Source organism: Camelus dromedarius, chromosome 23, assembly GCF_036321535.1.
Source record: "Camelus dromedarius isolate mCamDro1 chromosome 23, mCamDro1.pat, whole genome shotgun sequence".
In the NCBI taxonomy this organism is placed as follows: Eukaryota; Metazoa; Chordata; class Mammalia; order Artiodactyla; family Camelidae; genus Camelus; species Camelus dromedarius.
In genome coordinates, this window is record NC_087458.1 from 6,432,931 (window position 1) to 6,452,977 (window position 20,047).

At 50.8% G+C, this 20,047-nt stretch overlaps 1 protein-coding gene across 1 annotated transcript; it reads left to right on the forward strand.

Annotated features, from left to right (window-relative positions):
• The first annotated feature begins 8,042 nt into the window (after positions 1 to 8,042).
• Positions 8,043 to 19,762, forward strand: CHRNB2 (cholinergic receptor nicotinic beta 2 subunit). Its single transcript, XM_010980111.3, has 6 exons — positions 8,043 to 8,365; positions 9,538 to 9,683; positions 9,866 to 9,910; positions 10,328 to 10,437; positions 11,128 to 12,100; positions 15,482 to 19,762. Exons 1-6 carry the CDS (start codon positions 8,302 to 8,304, stop codon positions 15,650 to 15,652), a joined length of 1,509 nt encoding a protein of 502 aa, XP_010978413.1. The 5' UTR covers positions 8,043 to 8,301; the 3' UTR covers positions 15,653 to 19,762.
• The last annotated feature ends 285 nt before the right edge of the window (positions 19,763 to 20,047 follow it).

Genomic DNA, 20,047 nt, shown 5'->3' on the forward strand with positions numbered 1-20,047 from the left:
AACCACCTTCCCTCAGCTTCCTCATCTGTACAATGACTCTGATGGATGGAGTACTATTATGCCTGCTCCCACGGATTCGATGCGAGGAGACCACGAAGTGATAGCTGGCCAATTATGTATGGCGCGTAGTGGATAGCTGAGCCTTCCTGCTTATCGGACCCCTTGGGTCTGGACGAGGATGGGGGAGGTACGGCACGGGTTTCCTTTGCAGGGCATGGAAGAGTGCGTACTAGTCTAAGCCTGGCAATAAGATGGAAGGTGACAGGCTCGGGCGGACCACATTCCCAGTCCCAAGTCTTAACTGGCTGACACCTTGTCGCAGTGGTCTTGGCATTACCGGGAGTAGGCGGCAGTGCCTCCGGGGTCTCGCTAGGTGGCACTATCACAAAGGACAAAGCTGGCTGAGGTTCCAGAGACTCGGAGCCGGCTTGCCCCTGCCAAGGGCAGGTGTTAGCCTGTGTTAGGTCCTAATGGTTTCTCCCGAGCCAAGTCTGCAGTTGTGCAGCTGGCCAGATTGCCACTTTCTCCTCCCACTCGGACTAAAATGAGTTAGCCTTTGTTGGGAGTCGCCTGCACCGTGGGGCTGGGCTACTCATTTAAGTCATCAGTGGCTGTTGATAAAGGCCTTCTTTGCCTAAGTTGGGCTCTGGGTTATTTAAAGACGATTGAGATGTGTTCCTGGTCCTCCTGAGGCCGTTTATCTCCTTTGGGGAGATAATAGCTATATGTCACCTCTGTCTGTATGTGCAAGTTGGGAGCATAAAAGGCTGTGGTAAGAATTCCCCTTTGTTGAACTATATTCAATATCTTATAATAACCTACAGTGGAAAATAATCTGAAAAAAATGTAACTGAATCACTTCACTGTACACCTGAAACTAACAGTATTCTAACTCAACTCTATATCAGTTAAAGAAAAAAGAATTCCCATTTATTGAGCACTTCCTGAGTCAAGGTATCCTGCAAATATTTCTACCCACCCTCCTCCCCCAACAACACTGCAACATTTTTATCCCTGTTTTACAAGCGGGAAAAGAAGTCTCTGCCCAAGGATATACAGCTAGTAAGTAGAGTTCCTTGGCATGTCTCCAAAGTCCATGCCTTACCCACCTCTGCCTTCCTCTGATGCTTCTCAAGAAGTCACGTGATCAGGCGCCACATGCTCCCGCGGGCTACCCGCCTCTAGCCCTTACCCAAGAAACCCACAAATGCAGCCACTTGGAAGATCCTGAATTCCATATGTTATAAAGAGCTTTAATTAGAAGAAAACATGATGAGACAGTCTCACAATGTTGCACAGACTCCAAGTCCCCCAGGGAGGAAACTCAAGTCATGGTCACTGAGATAAGTTCTGTTGCTTCCTGTGCTGGTCTGTTCAGCATTTCAGCTCCCTGGGAGAGTCCATTGGCATCTGCAAGCCTAGTGGGGCGTCATATCTGGTGTTCTGCTGAGATGTGTAGGGCTGGGGCATTAGGAATGGAAAGGGAGTTGCGGGTATATTCATTTAATGAATACTTGGGTGCTAGGGAAACAGGAGTGAATAAAATGAAAAATCCCTGCCCTCGGAGCTTACATTCTTTGGGGAAACAGACATGAGACATGATAAGGTGGAGTCTGCAAAGCAAACTCATTGGATGTGAGAAGAGCAAAGACGTACTGAGAACCTCCTACATGTAACTCACTGGGGATGCAGCATTGAATGAGACAGACCCAGTCTCTGGGAGAGAGTCAGACACTTCATGAATTGTTACACATCAACAACTTAATTGCAATTATGGTAAGTGTCTCAAAGAAGAACAAGACTGGAGATCTCGGAAGGCATCCTTGAACAAGTGACATGCTAAGTTCTGAAGGATAAATAAAATTACCCAAGGGATGAGAAAGGGCTAGATGCTGTCTGTGGCAGAAGGGATGGCATGTGCAAAGGTTTTGGGGTAGGACTGTGGCAAGTTGGAGGAATGGAAAAACAGCCTGTGTCTAGAGTGAGGAAGAGAGAAGTATGCAGGTAAGCTAGGCAGAGGTTGAATCTTGGCAAGTATTCAAAACCATGTTTAGGCATTTGGGCTTTATTTGAAGATCAAAAAAATCACTAGAATTTTGAGATGCTCTGGATGCCTGAGTAATTAATAGTAGTAGCACTAACGGAGAGTAAGACTTCTCAAAGGAGAGCTGAATTTTGTGGGAAAGGGAAAGAGTTGGGTTATAAACATACTGAATGTGTGGAGGGAGGGGAACATAGGACAATCTGCTGGACATCCTGTGGGGTGTGGGTTCTGAATTTAGGAGAGAGATAGAATCATTGGTGTTAATTGGAGAGTCAGCTACAGATGTCCTTTGAATTAGACCATAAAGGGGGCAGCACAGCTGAGTGGAAAGAGCACAGACTGGGGGGTCAGACAGACTGGGTTTGGATTTGAGCTCCTCTGCTTTGGTAGCTGTGGGACCTTGGGCATGATATTTAATTTATGTGAAACTCAGTTTCCTCATCTGTAAACTGGGTATAATACTCTGCCCTCCAGCATGGTCATTGTACCAGTTGAAATGAAATGGGTTATGCAAGATAATTAACATAGGCACATAGTACATTGCTCAGCAAATGCAATGATTACTGTACTGCCACAAAGCCAAGAGGTACCCACCATTCAGGAAACATGCATGGGGCTTTGCTTTGTGTCAGGCACTGGTCAAGGTACAAAATAGAGCAGTAGATGGTAGTATCCCAGCTCCCACGGCACTTATATTCTAAGTGCAAGGAGTTACACAGTAAACAAATGAATAAAATAACCAGAGGAATAGCAGACTGGTAGGTAGATGCAAGGAATTAAAGTCATATGGGAGAGAGTGACTGGGGGTGACTTAAGTCCAGGAGTCAGGGGAGGTTTCCCTAGGGAGGTGGTGTTTGAGCTGAGATCAGATAAAGAGAAGGCAAGCCTGGGAGGGACTGGCAAAGAGCATTTCAGCAGAAAGAGCAGCAACCTCTAAGACCCTGAGTGGGAATGCAGATGGTGTGGTCCAGAAGCAGGAAGCTCACGCTGTACTGGCTGACAGCATGGGCTTTGACCCCAGCTCTGCCAGCTGTTAGTGGTGTGATCTTGGGCGAGTTACTTAGCCTCTCGTGCTTCACTTTCTGCGTCTACAACACGGAAACTGTAGCAGTACCTACCACGTAAGAGTGTTGGGAGGGTTAAGTGAGATAAACATGAAAAGTGCTCAGAACAGTGCACATAGTAGGAGCTCATTTTTTTTTAAAAGAGGATCAGCATACCTTGAGTCTAGTGAGAGAAGAATAAGGGAAATAGGAGATGATGCCAGTGAAGAAAAGCGGGATTAGATGATGGAGATCACCGTTAAGTTGTTTGGGTTTTATTCAAAGCACGGTGGGAAACGATTGAAAGATTTTAAGCGGGGAGTGGCATGATCTGATTTAAAATGTTAAAAGATCACTCTGGCTGCTCTATGGAAAGTGAATTGTAGAGGTATTTTTTTTCCCCTCCCAAAGGTCATGTGTTACCAGAGTGAACAGATGCACTTGTCTGGGGCAGAGTGAGCAGCCTTCTCCTTTGACTTGCTCCCAGAAGCATAGCATTCTGTCACTGACTCAACAAATACATCCTGAGCACTTTTTGCCAGGAACTGTAGTGAGCACTAGGGATGCAGAGATGAATAAGATACGGTCCCTGTGGAGAGAGCCTGGCTTGATTTCTGGCACAGAAGAGGGGCTCCTGACATGAAAGCTGCCACTCATTTTAGCATTTTTGTTGTATTTCTTACTCCTGCTCTTAGAAGCACATGGTAATGGATGAACTGGAGCCAGATATAGTCAACTGTATACAATGTGACAAATACAATAATCGGGAATAAGGAGGGGAAGGACTTTGAAGGATGATGGTAGTCAGGATTAACTCCCAAGAAAGAATGAGAAAGTAGAAGTTACTTAGATGGAAATGGGGGGGATGTTCTGAAAGAATTGGCCCTAAAGTAGAAGGAGGTTAGGAAGAAAGGCCTAAGACAAAGGAGAAATGACTTAGGAGAAGAGGGGAGGAGGACAGAGAGGGGGCTCAGCACAGCGAGGTTGCAGAGGTGTTAGTCATTGGTGCTTTAGCCTGAGGCCCAGGGTAACCCTAATAGTATCAGTCCTTCTGGAGATTGATTTAATAATTTTTTTTTTTTTTTGAGGGAGGGAGGTAATTAGGTTTTAAAAATTTATTTATATGGAGGTACTGGGGATTAAACCAAGGACCTTGTGCATACTAAGCATGTGCTGTACCACTGAGCCATATCCTCCCCCCTTGTAGGTCTATTTAGCAATACATGATTAAATAATAAAAAAAAACCCTGAAAAACCTTTGATCTAGCAATTTCACTTAGAAATTGTTGAAGGTATGTGCAAACATTTACCTACAATGGAATACTATGCAACTGTTAAAAATAGTTATCAAAGAACACTTACTTGGAATACAGAGATTTTGAGAAATAGTAAATGAAAAAGGAAGGTTACAAAGCTATTTTAAGGTGTGCTCCTTTTTAAAAAAATAAATTGGGGAGGAGGGTATAACTCAGTGGTAGAGAGCATGCTCAGCATGCATGAGGTCCTGGGTTCAATCTCCAGTACTTCCATTTAAATAAACAAATAAATAAACAAACAAATCTAACGCCCTCCCCTCAAAACAAACAAAAAAATTAAAATACATGTATTTGCACACCAAAAACATGAATAAGAATTTTAATGGTGGGTATTATTTTTAATAGTCCAAAATAGAAAACAATCCAAATTATCAATAGGGGAATGGATAAACATGATTATATCCATACAATGGAATATTTTACAGCAATAAAGATGAATGAATGACAGCTACAATCAATGTCCTTGATTCTTACTAACATAATGTTAAAAAAAACACAAAAGACTATTATTCTATTTCTGTAAAATTTAGCAAGCTAAGTCGATCTGTGGTGTTAGAAGTCAGAACAGTGTTTACCTTTTTTGTCATTTTTTTAAGTTGTGGGAAACTATACATAACATAAAATGTTACCATTTTAACCATTCTAAAGCGTACAGTTATTGGCATTTGATACATTCACAAAGTTGTATAACCATTACCTCTACCTAGTTCAGAACTTTAAGCTGTATCCATTAAGCAGTCACTCCCCATGATGTTATTTTTGAAGAGGAAGGAATAATGACTGGGAGGGAATGTAGTGGGGGGGCTTCTGGATATTGGTAGTGTTCTATTTTTTAAAACCTGGGTGGGAGTTACATGTCTGTGCTCACATTGTGAAACTATATCTAGCTGCATATAATTTATAAACTTATAACTTGTGTACTTTTTCATGTATATCTAAGTACACATAGACAAATTTGGAGTTATACATACATGTGAAGTGTTAAATGGCAATTTTTTTCTAGGAGGTAAGATTATGAATCAATTTTGTGTTTTGCTAATTTGTGTTTTTCAATTGGTCTTCATGAATATGTATTCCCCTGGTAATAAATTTTTAAATTTAAAATATCTTAAATATAGGAAAATAACACTGCAATGCCTTTTGAGAGAAAAATGTTCCTTACCATCAGAGGCAATGGGAAGGTCCCACCAAAACTTTGCCTGGTCACTATTTTGCTAATATCAGGGCTGATGCTTCTACGTGTATCCATTGCCCTGCATGGTTCTGGACCTGTCCTCTCTCCCTAGCTGCCTCTTTTCCTGGTGGATATGGAAGGAGTAGGTGTGGGAGACAAGAGGGAGACAGGGTAGGAGTTCCATCTTTCCTCAGCCACTGGGTGGTTGTGCTCAAAGGACTCACTCCCTGTCAGTCTGGAATTTAAATTGAAGTAAAAGCTAGGCAATCTGAAGAGGAAAAGTAGAGGCCAAGGTGAACAGGCTGCCTGGACTACCTGAAAGGAGCTGCAGGGAGTGACCCAGGGCTTCAAGCAAGCAAATGGCCTCGTCTGTCAAACTAGAGACAAGCAATCACTCCAGAGAGAGATTTTCATAAAAGACTTTCACACCCTTCTTCAATCACCCAGCATCCACCAAAAGCGGAAAATAGTAAGTCCAATCCACAGGTAAATCTCCCTGTCCCTCTCTTTCAGGAGTCTGAAATGCCTTTAAGCCACCTTTGTCTTATGGGCTTTCTCATCTTTCAAATCTCAATTTTCATCCCCATCCCCTCCAGACTCTCAGATGTTCTTAACCACTCCCTCCTCTGAGCTTCCATAGTACCTTGTTTATGTCTCTACTGGAGCAGCCACCACATGGTGTAATGTCTTTGCTGCCAAACTGTGATCACCTTAATAGCTGGGGCTAGGTCTTTTTGATCACTGCATCCTAAACACCGGTTACAGTAGATATCCAACAAATGATCTGAATTGTTGAAGGGGAGTCTTCTTCCCACCTTTGACCCTTTTCCAAGGCAGAGTAACTGCACACATTCCTTCTCTTTTCCTTAAGGCTTTTATTCTCCACTTCTTCCCTTGGTTCCAAGGTTTCTTGAATTCTTAAGAGATTATTACATGTTTATGCATGCATCTGCCCTGGAGCTTGTGGTGCAAATTTATGGCCACTTCCACATGCATTATGGGGCCTGTAGTCATCCCACATCCTCTCTAGTCCTTTGCTGATACCTGTCTTGCTTTTCCTTCTCAATTTCGGGAGCTGAGGGCATGTTAAATAAGTTGCTTTTAGAGAGGAATTTTCCTCTATACGTTAAAAGATCTAAGTCCTACCCTAGCCCTCTTCCTTACTTGTTGAGCCCTCCCAATATTCCAGGCACTGTGCTGGTTCATGATCTAGCAGAAAAGGCAGCCACCACCTTAGGTTGTTTCATTTACTCATTGGACACCTTCTGGAAACATGTAGCATGGCACCTGACCTAATCTTTGGTCAGGCATAGCTTCCTTCAGGAACATTTCTGACAGATGTTCAAAGTTAAGTAGAAGGTGGCTAAGGGAAAATGAATGATAAAATAACCAAGGAAACTACAGATTTAAAAGGCCCTGAAGTGTGGAGGATGGGAGGGACAGAATGTTCAAGGATCTTAAAGTCACTGCCAATAGGAGTGTGGGGCTGGGAGTTGTGGCTCAGAGGAGGCTGAAGAAGTAGGCAGAGATGGAAAAAGACAGAGCCTTGATGTATGATAAGGCTGCTTTAGTTGGGAATCTTTTGGTTGAAAGTGAGAAAAATCCACCTAAAAAAAAAAAAAAAGGAAGCCTTTATTGGCTCAGAAGCTAAAAGTTCAGGGCTTTCAAGATCAAAGATGTCATTGAGTTTTGACACCTCTGTCTGTCTCATCTTTGCTCTCCTTTGTGTTAGCTTCATTCTCAGGCTGGCCTCTGTGAAATCGTCCTCTGATCCCCCTTGTCACACAGAAGCCAAAGACTAGAGAGGAAGGGAATGTGAGTGAGAAAGGCTAATTGATAGGGGCCACTTACCCTTCCACTCTTGAAGGTTGCCTTCTTTTCAGGCCATGTCCAGATGTTCCGGCCTTAGCTCCCTTGGCGGAGGGCAGGAGGCCTGGCCTTTTAGGGAGCTTATGGAGGGAAATAAGGAACAGGTGAGAGGATCCTGTTCCCAGACTCCAAAACTGTTTGCGTTCTTAAAATAGCAAACCTATATCCGCCTGTCTCTTTCTTTAAGGGCCTAAAATGCATTTTCTGGGCTACATCCTCAACCTTCCCAGGAAGCAAGATCTTATGGGTTTGGTAAGAGACAACGAGGAAGACAGGAACCCCAGAAACTCCTCCCAACTCCCGCCCCGCTCATTCTGGCCCTCAGTCCCCCGTGCTAAGCGAGTCCTGACCTACTTGTCTTACTCGCGCTTTCTTCTTGCACCTTCTCAGACCTTTCCAGGTCCTGCCCCACCTTCGGGGCTCTAGAACTCCTCTACCGCCCCATGAGCCGCCCTTCTTCCGCCTCACGTACACCCTAATTAGCAGGACTAGCAGAAGAACATCCCACCCAGTGACCCCCTTTTATTCTGGGCTCTGGTGCTTCCGCCTCCGGAGCGGAGACTCCTCCCCCTCATCGTCCCAATTGTATTCCCTGGAAGAGCAGCCGGAAAAGCCTCCGCCTGCTCAGACTGGGATAAGCGAGAAGCTAGTTCCTTCTCGCAGCCGGCTCTTTGAGCCCCAGGAACCGCCGGCACAGCAGCACCAAAGGTCGCGAGCACAACGCGGGCTCAGATCCAGCCAGGAGCCAGTGGAGAGGGAGAGACTTCAGCACCACGGACAGCGTCCCGCCCGCGGCCCTCCAGCCCGCGGCGCGCTCCGGCCGCTTTAGGCGAGACTCCAAGCTATGCCAGAGGCATGGCCTGGCGCTTGGGCCCCATGGCGATGCTCATCTGCTTCGGCCTCCTCGGGCTGTGCTCAGGTAAGGACAGGTCGCCGCGTTCTTTCACCCCTGTCGGGGTCGTAAGTGGGAAGGAGGGATCCCTGAGGCGAGGGAGTCTGCTGTGGGTTAGGGGAGAGACACCCCTCTACAACCACCCCCCCGCCCATCCCCCCGGGACTGCAGGGAGTACCTGGGAGGAGGACATACCCAAGGTGATGCTGGGAAGAGATGGCAACTTGGGCAATGGTGGTGGAGAGGGTGTGGGCACAGAGAGGAAGGAGGGAGGGGCTCTCCCCAGGTTTTCTTGGTTGGCAGGAAGAGGAGACTGGTTGCAGCTGAGATGCCATTTGACTTCTTGTGAAACATTATCTCAAGAAAACCTACCTGGTTTAGCACCTTCCCTTGGGTCGCCATCACTTCCTATCCCCCCAAGAACATTGGGCTCTTGATTTTGCTCACGCTACAGGGACAAGTCAGGAAGGAGAGAGAAGCAACTTCTCAACTCTTTTATAGAGTGGACAAGAAACTCGAAAGGGAAGAGGTTCTGCCAGGCTGAGGGCCAGGGAGGAGTCTCTGAGGAGGCTTCCTGCAGAGTTACAGGAGATAGTGTTGAGGGGCAGGTGCAAAAGGAATATACAACTAAATGCACTTTCGACACACCTGCCTGCAGTCTCATGGGAGGTGGGCTCCTGTGTGCTTGGAACTTGGGACTAAATATATGCCCTGACCCACTGCTCAGGCAGCCCAAATATTCTACTCCAACCCAGCACCCTTGGGGTGAGACGGTCACAGCCACATAGATGGGCACTGAGAAGAAAGGCTGTATGATGGGACACGAATAACTGTTCCCATTTCACCACCCTCCAAAATCTTCTTGAATTGTAGGAATCTTCTAGGAGAAGCCATGGAAACAGAAATCTCAGGTCTTTTGAAGCCACTCTCTGAGACCTTGCAGAAAGAGCAGATCTCCACTAATTCTTGCAGAATGGGTTCTTAGTCTGGGGGCATGTGTGTGGGGCTGTCTGGGCTCCTTGGTCAGTGATCTCAGAGAGGGACTTCTCTAAGAGGGGCCTCCACTGGGGTGACCTAAGCATTGGGGATGGGGCTGTGGGAAGCTACAGCTTCCTGTTGTGGCTAGGTTGCCCCACTTGCCTAGGGAGAGTGGGATCCTGGGTAGGCCCTCCTTGCCTACGTACTTACCTCCTGCTCAGGAGTCTGGGGTACAGACACAGAGGAGCGACTGGTGGAGCATCTCCTGGATCCTTCACGCTATAACAAGCTTATCCGCCCAGCCACCAATGGTTCTGAGCTGGTGACGGTACAGCTCATGGTATCACTGGCCCAGCTCATCAGTGTGGTGAGTCGGGGGGGAGGGGTCCCAAACTCTCTGAAGCCAGCACAGCCAGAATGCATTTTTTTTTCTTCTGGAGTTCCCAAGGCTTGGGGAGGTGTGGGAGGGAGCATGGGTGGTGTATATAACAGGCCCACAGGCTTGAGGGGGTGGGTGGGCTTCTAAGCAGCATCTCTTCTTTCCCCCAGCACGAGCGGGAGCAGGTCATGACCACCAATGTCTGGCTGACCCAGGTTAGTGCTCTTCCTGCCCATATCCCTGGGCTTCTCTTTCCTCCTTTCTATTCTTTTCTTTTTTGGCATGTGCTTTGCCCCTTTTAATCTCCTCAGGAGAGGCAGAAACGTATAGACTTTGGAGTCCAAAATAGCTAGATTTGAATCTTGGTTCTTCCACTCACCAGCTCTGTGACTTTGAATATGTTAAACTCTGCAAGATTCATTTTCTCATTGTCAAATGTGGATTCTAATATCTTGGTTTAGCTATGCAAATTAAATGAAAAAGTCACATTTGCTGGTAAAGAAACCATGGTGGGGAGGCAATGGCTTTTAAAAACCTCCTCAAGCCAGATAGGCTTCCTCTTGTCCCTGTTCTTGACCTTGAGCCCCTCCCAGGGCAGAGGTTGGTGCTGCCTCCCTCTCTCCCTTCCCCAGGAGTGGGAGGATTATCGCCTCACCTGGAAGCCTGAGGAATTTGACAACATGAAGAAAGTTCGGCTCCCTTCCAAACACATCTGGCTCCCAGATGTGGTCCTGTACAACAAGTAGGTGACCCTGGAGCAGTGGGAAGGCTGGAGGAGACCATGGGAGTGCTCAGGTCTTGGGGAGAGGAAATCAGCTCATGCCAGGGGAGAGAAGGGACATTTCATTGGCACAGACCAGTCACTACCCAGACAGACAGACCCAGGCCAGTGAGAGAATGTGGACAGCCAAGGTAACTTGGACCATGCCAGCCCCCTCCCAGCCAATTAGGATTCCCAGTATTTGGAGCTGCAGTGGGATACAAACAAGGATTGACAGCCTCCAGTGCTTGAACTGATTAAAGAATAGCATTTCCTGGAGAAATGGGCAGAATCAAAGAACTTGGAGGTCCCAGTTTCTCCTCCATGTTCCATCCTCTGTCTTGCAATAATCCCTCTTACCTCCAAGATCCAAAACCACTAGTAGGACCATCTCCTGCTCCCACCTGCGTCTGTCCTCCCTTATTTCTTGTGGCTCCTTCTCATTCTGGCCTCCCTGGCCCTTCAGGCCTCCTGACCAGGACACCTCTTCTCCCCACCAACCCACCCAGATCCCCTTCTTGCTCAATTCCTGCTCCACCTCCCTATACTCCTAGAAGGTTACCCTTTTCCCATAACTCCCTTTGGTTTTCCTCTCTTCCCACTCAGGGCTGGGTTGATGGGTGGGTTGGAGGAATGCTTAGGCCAGGGCTGATTGTGCTTGTTCCTTGGCAGTGCTGATGGCATGTATGAGGTGTCCTTCTATTCCAATGCTGTGGTCTCCTATGATGGCAGCATCTTCTGGCTGCCACCTGCCATCTACAAGAGCGCATGCAAGATCGAAGTGAAGCACTTCCCATTTGACCAGCAGAACTGCACCATGAAGTTCCGCTCATGGACCTACGACCGCACTGAGATCGACCTGGTGCTCAAGAGTGACGTGGCCAGCCTGGACGACTTCACACCTAGTGGCGAGTGGGACATTGTGGCACTGCCCGGCCGGCGCAACGAGAACCCGGATGACTCCACTTATGTTGACATCACCTACGACTTCATCATCCGCCGCAAGCCACTCTTCTACACCATCAACCTCATCATCCCCTGCGTGCTTATCACCTCCCTAGCCATCCTTGTCTTCTACCTGCCATCCGACTGCGGTGAGAAGATGACTCTGTGCATTTCTGTGCTGCTGGCACTCACTGTCTTCCTGCTGCTCATCTCCAAGATCGTGCCGCCCACCTCCCTGGACGTGCCGCTTGTCGGCAAGTACCTCATGTTCACCATGGTGCTCGTCACCTTTTCCATCGTCACCAGCGTGTGCGTGCTCAACGTGCACCACCGCTCACCCACCACGCACACCATGGCGCCCTGGGTCAAGGTCGTCTTCTTGGAGAAGCTGCCCACGCTGCTCTTCATGCAGCAGCCCCGCCACCGCTGCGCCCGCCAACGCCTGCGCCTGCGGCGGCGCCAGCGGGAGCGCGAGGGAGCCGGAGCCCTCTTCTTCCAGGAAGCTCTGGGGGCTGACTCCTGCACGTGCTTTGTCAACCGCGCGTCGGTGCAGGGCTTGGCTGGGGCCTTCGGTGCGGAATCGGCGCCGGCAGCAGGCCCCGGGCGCCCCGGGGGGCCGTGTGGCTGCGGTCTCCGGGAGGCAGTGGATGGCGTGCGCTTCATTGCGGACCACATGCGCAGCGAGGACGACGACCAGAGCGTGAGTGCTGCCCAGAGCCGGGACGCGGGCATGGGATGCGCGGCGGCAGGGCCCTCGGTATCTGGAGGTCAGAGCGTTGAGCAGACACGCGCAAAGCTAAGGGGGGGGTGCAGGGTGCGGGAAATGTGAGTCCAGCCCGTTGCCGTGGGCCTGGGCGCTGGCGTGGGCTCTTTGTTGGCTTCTGGAAGGCGGTGCCGTCTAAATTGGAGTTCGTACAGGATGACCTTGCGGCTTCCTGAGGACTAGTATGCAGAGCGAAACGCCTCAGCTGGGGCATCCCTAGTGTGGAGAGGGCTGCCAGCAAAGGGGAGGAGGCCCTTCTGGATTTGCAGCTGGCCTGTCCGTGACCCCAGGAGACCCTCCCTGCCGCTTGTATTCCAAGCCCATGTTGTTAACCTACAACTCAGCACAAATGGAGATGAGTCCTTTGTGTGCCCTACGGGAGAGGCAGGCTCAAAACTGAGGGCAGTAGAAAGTGTGTATGGGAGGGGATGGGGGGTAGGGTTAAGAGGTTCCACCAGCCGCTTGGGTGAGGACAGAGTCCCAAATCAATATCCTTTTCCTGCTTTTCTGGGTCCCGGGGGATGGCCTCGTGAAATATTTATGGAGGTGGGGGTAGGGGGAGGCCAGGGCTTCCTAGACCCGCCCCCCCAGCTTTCTGCACACCCAGCTCATTCTGCAGTGGCTCCCCAGAAGGGGGCTCCCTGAACTCTGAGTCAGGGAATGGGGGGAAGTATGATGAGTTGACTTCCCCCCACTTTGGGCTGTGGCTGGCCTGGCCCCACAGTCTTTGGGCACCTGGCTGGTTCCAGGCTGTGGCTCAGCTGTTGCCATGGTGACTGGCCATGCTTACACTGGTATGCAACCATTCTGGTTTAGGGGGTGAGGTAGGGTGGGCTCCTGCACTACCGTTTTGGGTAGTGGGATGCTTCAGAGCCTGGCATTTCTATTCCCTGGGAGGGGAGAATATGGAGCTGGATCTGAGGCTTGAGCCAGGGATCAGGTTATGGTCCTGATGGAAGAAGAGGGGGACTGAGGCATGAGGAGATGGGGCAGGAGCCTCATGGGTGGCTGAGGCCAAGTGGGAGATGCCAGTGGTACAGGGGCTCAGCCAGCTGCGTCACTGCCTCCGCCTCCCCTGCTGCAGTCCAGTCACAATGTAATGTGCATTTACTGAGCTAGGTGATGAAGATGCAATGACCTACTTGGATGCTTCACAGGCATCTCAAACTGAACATGTCCAAACTGAGTGCTTGATCCACAGCCCCACCACCAACTTGCTTCTCCTCCAATCTCCTCATCTTTTAGTAAATGACATCACCATCCACCCAATGGTTTTGACCAAAAACCTGGAGTGATCCTTGACTCCTCTCTTTCTCTCTTCCCTCCCCCACCATCCACGTAATCAGAAGTTCTGCCTGTGAGCCCAACCTCCAGAATAATCCTCAGCTTCATCCTTTATTCACCATCTCCACACTACCTCCCTGGCTGGTGGCCTCCATCAGCTCTTGCCTGGGCAGGCCATAGACTCCTAATGGTTTCTCTGATTCAGCACTTGTGCTCATCCATCCAAACAGACAATGTCTCCTGCTCACCTTGTGCCTTTTCCCTACTACTCAGGTCATTAGCTGATCTGCTCAATTGTTCTAAGCAAGCTAAACTCTTTCTGGCCTCAGGACCTTTGCACGTATATGTCCCTCTGCTTGGAATGCCCTTTTTTCCCTATAAAAAATTATTACTATTATTTTTGCTCTAATGTTTGAGAGAAAATTGTGGACACCATGACCCTTTATCCTAAATACTTCAGCTTGTCTCTCCTAAGAACCGAGATACTGTCTTGCATGACCCATATTCACTGATCAAATTCAGGAAATTTAGCATCAGTATAATACCTTTATTTAATATAAAGTCCATACTAAAATTTTTTCAATTATCTTAGTAATGTCCTTTGTAGCATCACCCCCACCCCAACCCAGGATCTTGAATTATATTTAATCGTTCTGTATCTTAGTTTTCTTCAATTTGGAACTGTTCCTCAGCTTCGTTTTTCATGGCATAAACATTTTTGAAGGATATAAGCCAATCAAAGTTCCCTTATCTTGGGTTTGTCTGTTTCTTTCTTCAAGTTATTCCTGAAACAGCTGGCTCCTTCTCACTTATCTGAGCTTAGCTTAAATGTCACCTCCTCAAAGAGGCCTGCCCAGATCACACCCTGAATTATATATTTCCCTCTGTTTCTCTGTCTCAGTCCTTTGTTTTTGTATAAACACCTACCAGTGTGTAGTTATTTTATTTTTACTTATTTTGTATCCTTCTCCCTCACTGGACTATAAACAGCAGGACGAGTTTGTCCTGCTCTCAGTCACATCCCCCGTACCTCGCATGGTGCCAGGTACATAGTAGGTACAAGTGTGACATGAATGAGACATTATTTAGCCACTGACTAAGTGGAGGGGTGCAGCTGCCTCCTTCTCATCTGCCCAGCCAGCCGGGCTGCAGACGAACATGTGTACAAAGGTCCAGGCTCAGGCTGGAGTGGAGCAGCTGTGTGTGGAGGCCAGCCCTCCTGCAGGTCCTGTGACTGGCTCCCAGACCCACAGAGGTTATTCTTTTTTGGGCAGATTTGATTACATCTGGGACCCAGTCCTCACCCTCTGGGGCAACTGGATGGGGCTCCCTAAGTAGCCATAAGGAGCGAGGCCTGCAGAGGCAGCCATTCCTTCACTAATTCAACACCCGTTTACTGGCACTTTGTGTTTGAGATGCTAGGATTACAACAATGAATCAGATCAGGTCCCTGTAGTTTAGGAGCTCATAGCTTAAGGTTGGGGGTGGGGAGGGGGAAGAGGACAGGCATACAAATTAAAATGACAATACAGTGCAGTAAAATTACTGTCACAGAGATGTGTACACAGTACTGAGGGGACCCAGAAGAGACAGTGGTTCATTCTGATCAGAGGGATAGGGAAGCCTTCAGAGAAGAGGTGGCATTTGATTTGGGCTTTGAAGGATGTGTAGGAGTTCACAGGTAGAGCAAGGGAGGACTGGAGTTCTAGCCAGAAAGGAAACTCAAAGGCACAGAGACCTGAGGACAGACTGGAGTTTGGTAAGCCAGGTTAGAGGGTGGAAGAAGATGGGAAGTTGGCTTATATTTGTCATGTATTTGTCTTGATTCTAGATTGGGAGTTTGGATGGTTGCTGAAGCTACTGGGGCCACTGGAGGCTTTTAAAGCAGGCAAGATTGGAGCCTTGCTTTGGGAAGGTTACTCTGGGGTAATGAAGGGAGAGGAGTGATGTGTGGTGGAAGCTGCTTATCCCTGATCCACTCCTCTCCTGTATCATGTGACTGATACCTGGGTCTCCTTCATCTCCTCTGTCCAGGTGAGTGAGGACTGGAAGTATGTCGCCATGGTGATTGACCGTCTGTTCCTTTGGATCTTTGTCTTCGTCTGTGTCTTTGGCACCATCGGCATGTTCCTGCAGCCTCTCTTCCAGAACTATACCTCTGCCACCTTCCTCCATGCAGACCACTCGGCTCCCAGCTCCAAGTGAGGCCCTCCCCAACTCCATGCTCCTTCACCCCTCTGCCCTCTGTTGTACAATAGTTTTGGGTGGAGGAGGGACAAGTGAGCTACCAGGAAGAGGGGTGCTGCCCCCACAGACCCATCTTTTCAGTTCACCCAGAGTCCCTCCCCCACCCCCTCCCGCTACACCCAGCCAGCGTCAACCTGGAGGCTGGGGTCAGCTGCATCGAGTTCTGGCTGCTCTCCTCCTCACATACTGATGCAAACAGTAGTGTTGCTGGTAGAGGATGAAGGCTGAGAAGTGGAGGATGGAGATGTCAGAGCCTTCGATCCTGAGGAGAGTGTGATGGGGAAGGGGCCAAGAAGGGAACAGAATCATCTGCTGCCTCCAAGTCATGGGAGAAGGGGTGCGTGGGAGGATGGGGCAGGACAGGGGCTCCAGCTCTGTGCTGGGCTGGCCTGACACCATGGCAGCTCAGAAGGGAGGAGCAAGGGGAGAGGCCGGGTGTGACTTGCTGTCAGCCCATTTAAGTCGACAGCAGCTGAGCTGGGTGGGCCTCACAGAGGGCAGGGTTTCCTGCCCAGAGGTTAGCCTGGTACTGTGGTCAGAGTCCTGGGAGAGGCTTCCAGCCCAGTCCCACAGCCCCTCATTTCTAAGGGGTCCAGACCTCAGTCCCAGGTCTCCTTCTCCCAGTGAAGAATTCTCTGTACCCCCTAAACTTCCTTTTTCTTTCTTTCTTGCTCAGGCCAGGTATGGAGGGGGGCAAGCCTAGGTATTAGGGGAGCCTCTGAGTCTTTGGGTGATCTGCTTGAAGGTTTGAGGTCCAAATTCCCAAACTGTGGGAGTTCAAGTTCATAGGCTGTTTTTCTTCCCCGTTTGAACCGACTGGTCGTTGGAGTAAGTAAACCAAGGATGTTAGCTTTAAGCAGACCCAGCCCTTCTGCCTGCAGCAGAGCAGGCTGGGCAGTAGAGGGCTGGCTCTGGAGGCCAGCCAAGCAGGGTGTGAATGGCCAGAACTCTGCCACATCAGCACGGCTCCTGCTCCCATCCTTCTGTTCAAGGCTCCATCCTTCCTGCTCTGGCTCCTCCCCTTCCCCCTCCCAACCAAACCTGCAAGGGGCTGAAGCAGAGCTGTGGAAGGACAGGTCTGCCGCCGCTGGTCTGCACAGCGGACTAAACCGCGGGCACAGGCTTCCGCTTCCCATCCTGTGGGTCCCTGGAGGCCGTATCCTGACGCTGTTCTCAGGGGCCAGCGGGAGGCCACCTGGCCTGTTAACCCAGGAAACAGACCTCTTAAGGGATCTCCTGGCCTGGCCAAATGACTGGCTCTGATTTGTGGTCCCAGCCTGGGCTCAGTGCTGGGCCAACGGGTGGCCCACAGAGGGGTCAGTCTGCCCAGCGCACCCGAGGGGCCTGCCTGTTCTGCTCTCTGGAGCCTGGCTGGACTTCTGCCCCTCCAGGCACTGCGGAGGTGGGAGATGACACAGCGCAGGTGAAGAGCACTGGACAGGGACCAGAGTCTGGGTTCTAGTACCCGCTGACACTTACTTACTCAGCCATCTGGAGCAAGCCTCTTGGTCTCCCTAGGCCTCAGCCTCTTCACCTATAAAACGGGGAGAGTAAGGCCCCCTTTGTGGGGTTACCGTGAGGAAGAAGTGCAGTTTGTGAAGCAGCCCAGTGCTGTGCCTGGAGCAGAGTAATGCTTCGTGAACGTGGAGCCTGAGAGGCAGTCAGAGCCGGCCACCCATCATATCGTCTTCCTCCCAGACTCAGCTTACCTTGCAGCAAACAGTCCCCTGAAACAGGGTCTGGGTCTAGGGGAGCTGGAGCTGGAGAGGAACAATGCAGGGGATGCTGGGGTGAGTCTATCGGGCAGGCTGCTCTCTGGCGTGCCCTCCGCAGAGGTGCATTCCATACCCGGGCTGAGCTCTGGCCCTGGCCTCCCTTCCGGACCAGCTCCTCCCGACGCAGGCGTGTGCTCAGGCCACCCAGGTGACCTTGTCCCGTCCTGGCCATGGAAGAACATCACTGGGATGTTGAGCCAGCAGCCGCATATGATGTGCTCAGCGCATTTCCCCACCTGTTGGTGGACATCTCTTCTGGGAGGTGAGTGTCTCAGCACTGTGGAGACTCCCTTCTTCGAGAACAGCAACTTGAGAGTTGCCTGTATTATGCCTGGACCCACTGCCAACTTGCAGGCTTGAGGAGACATCCCAGAACCCGAAACAGCTAGTGGACAGGAACCCTCCCTCTGAAGGGTAGGTGCCGGCCTGGGGCCCTCCTGCCCAGCTCTCCTGGGCTCCTCGCCAGGGCCTGAGCTGCTGGGGAGGCCCAACAGCGGCTGCTGTGGCTGGACCTGCTTTCAGTACTTCCCACAAGTGGCTGTTGCCCAAGTAAGTCACAGACAGTGCCGGGGGGCTGTTGGAGAGCAGCTTGTCTACCTCCTCTCCACGACCCACCTGACACACAGGGAAACCGAGGCCCGGAGACTGTGGCCCAACCTTGTACCACTCCGAACTTGCTCGTCATCTGTGACGTGGGGCGACAGAGCTGGCTGAGGGCTGCAGCAAGGAAGAGAGGGACTGATATGTAAGAAGGGGTTAATGGGGCAGGGTCCCTGGGGCAGTGCCATTCCCTCCATCACTGGGTGCAGCCCCTTGGGGACCATGCCAGAGGTAAGGAGGGGAGAACAGAGGCAGAGGAAGGAGGGCTCAGGCAAGGTGTCACCCCGTGTCAGTAGAGTCTTAACTCTCAGGGCGCTGGGGGGCTTTGGAGAACCAGTCTCTTCCAGTCGTGGGTCCTCCGTCTTCTTCTCTTGGGGTCGTCAGGGCAGCCCCTTGGCCCCTTCCATGGAGGGGGGCTGTCTTTGGAGAGAACTTGGGTACCCAGCTCAGTGCCGGGCCAGGACTGGAGGCCCCAGATCTAAAGGGGGAGGTGGAGATCCTGGATCAAACCCAAGCAAGGTGGGCTTGGGAGGGACAGCAAGGAAACTGTTGGGATTGTCTCCATCAGAGGAAGGCCGCAGGCCATGGGAAAACCATTTTTGTCGGAGAAGAGGGCACGAAAGACTCGCTGTTGCCAGCTGGCACTGTGGCAGGTGGGAGGCAGCGCCCCGGCAGTGAGGTATCTAATCCTGGGACAGCTAGTAGCAAGTTATCGCAGGTGTAAAAGCAAGTGAGACGTGGGCAGCCCCCGGCTGGCTTTTTCTGTGGAGGAGGGCTATCTGGGCGGGAAGGGCAAGGTGGCTTCCCTCTAAGGAGACAGGGTGGATCTGGGGGCTCCTGTTCTGCGTCTCCTTCCAATCCCAGTATCAGCTCCTGTTTCCTGGTGACCCACTCTGGGCCAGCTGCTTCACACACCGTCTTAATTATCTCACAACAATCCTGCAGGGAAGGGGGCCCTGTTGACAAAAGAAAAATGAAGCTCAGGGGGACCAAGTGACAGCTGGTGAGTAGTGCTGGGCCTGAAACCCAGGACTGAGCCCAGAGTCCAGGCTCTGTGTGGCCTTCGAGGCAGGAGGGCGGAGGAGCGCTCCTTGGGAGGGAAGTGAGGCATTTGGGGTCTTCTCTGAAGCCCCTCCCCACTCAGTTTCAACTGTCACCCTCTGCTTGTAGGCAGAGTTGGGCTGGCGTCACAGCATCCCTCACAGGCTGGCTGGTGCCGGCCAGTCGCCCACCCAGACTAGACAGAGAATAAGCAGCCACCTTTCAGTACTCATCCCACGGGCCTCGGAGGTCAGTGCGGTGGCTACAGGGTCCCAAGGGGCTACTGGGCTCTAGGAGTCACTAGGACACCTCGCTCACCCACTCGTGGTCCCCCATCGCCCCCACGCTGGCCTTGGCCACCCCTGCCTGCGCTCCTGGAATATTTGCACTGGTCTAGCCCACCCCAGGCCAGACTCATTAGGAACTCAAGATTCTCATAAAGAAAGTTGTTTCCAAAGATGTCTTATCTCTGTTATATTTGGGGGGCACGGGGAAATCCTCATGGGCCAGGGCTGGCAAATAAGGGGAAAAGGGAGAATACTGGGGACAATGGACCGTGAGAGGTTCAAGACAGTACAAGGGTCTGAAGAAGCCTTGCAAGCCTATGCATCAAATGGAAAAGATATGGCCAAATAGCTGGGCCCACAGTAGACAGAGCCCAGAAATAGCTCCTGGGGAGGCCCTTTGTCGAGGGACCCTGGAGGACAGGGCAGAGGTGAGGACAGGTCTCCCAGAGGCGGGGATGGCCAGGCCTCCGCTCACAGCCCTTGCGCTCTGGGGAGTCAAGGCCGTCTGTGTGGATTCTGGACCTGCTCCTGGAATGCTGGTTTGGTCTGGGCCCACATCCTGGGAGCAGTATGAAGTGGTAGCCCCAGATGAGATGCAGGGAGAACAGCTGAGCTGAAGGAAATCCCTCTAGCGCTCCCATGGGGCAGCC

Bases quoted from the DNA above. Each gene is read 5' to 3' on its own strand.
- CHRNB2 (XM_010980111.3), top strand. From the start codon at position 8,302: ATGGCCTGGCGCTTGGGCCCCATGGCGATGCTCATCTGCTTCGGCCTC. The intron at 9,684-9,865 runs GTGAGTCGGGGG...TCTTTCCCCCAG, and splicing joins TGGCCCAGCTCATCAGTGTG to CACGAGCGGGAGCAGGTCAT. The intron at 12,101-15,481 runs GTGAGTGCTGCC...TCCTCTGTCCAG, and splicing joins GCGAGGACGACGACCAGAGC to GTGAGTGAGGACTGGAAGTA.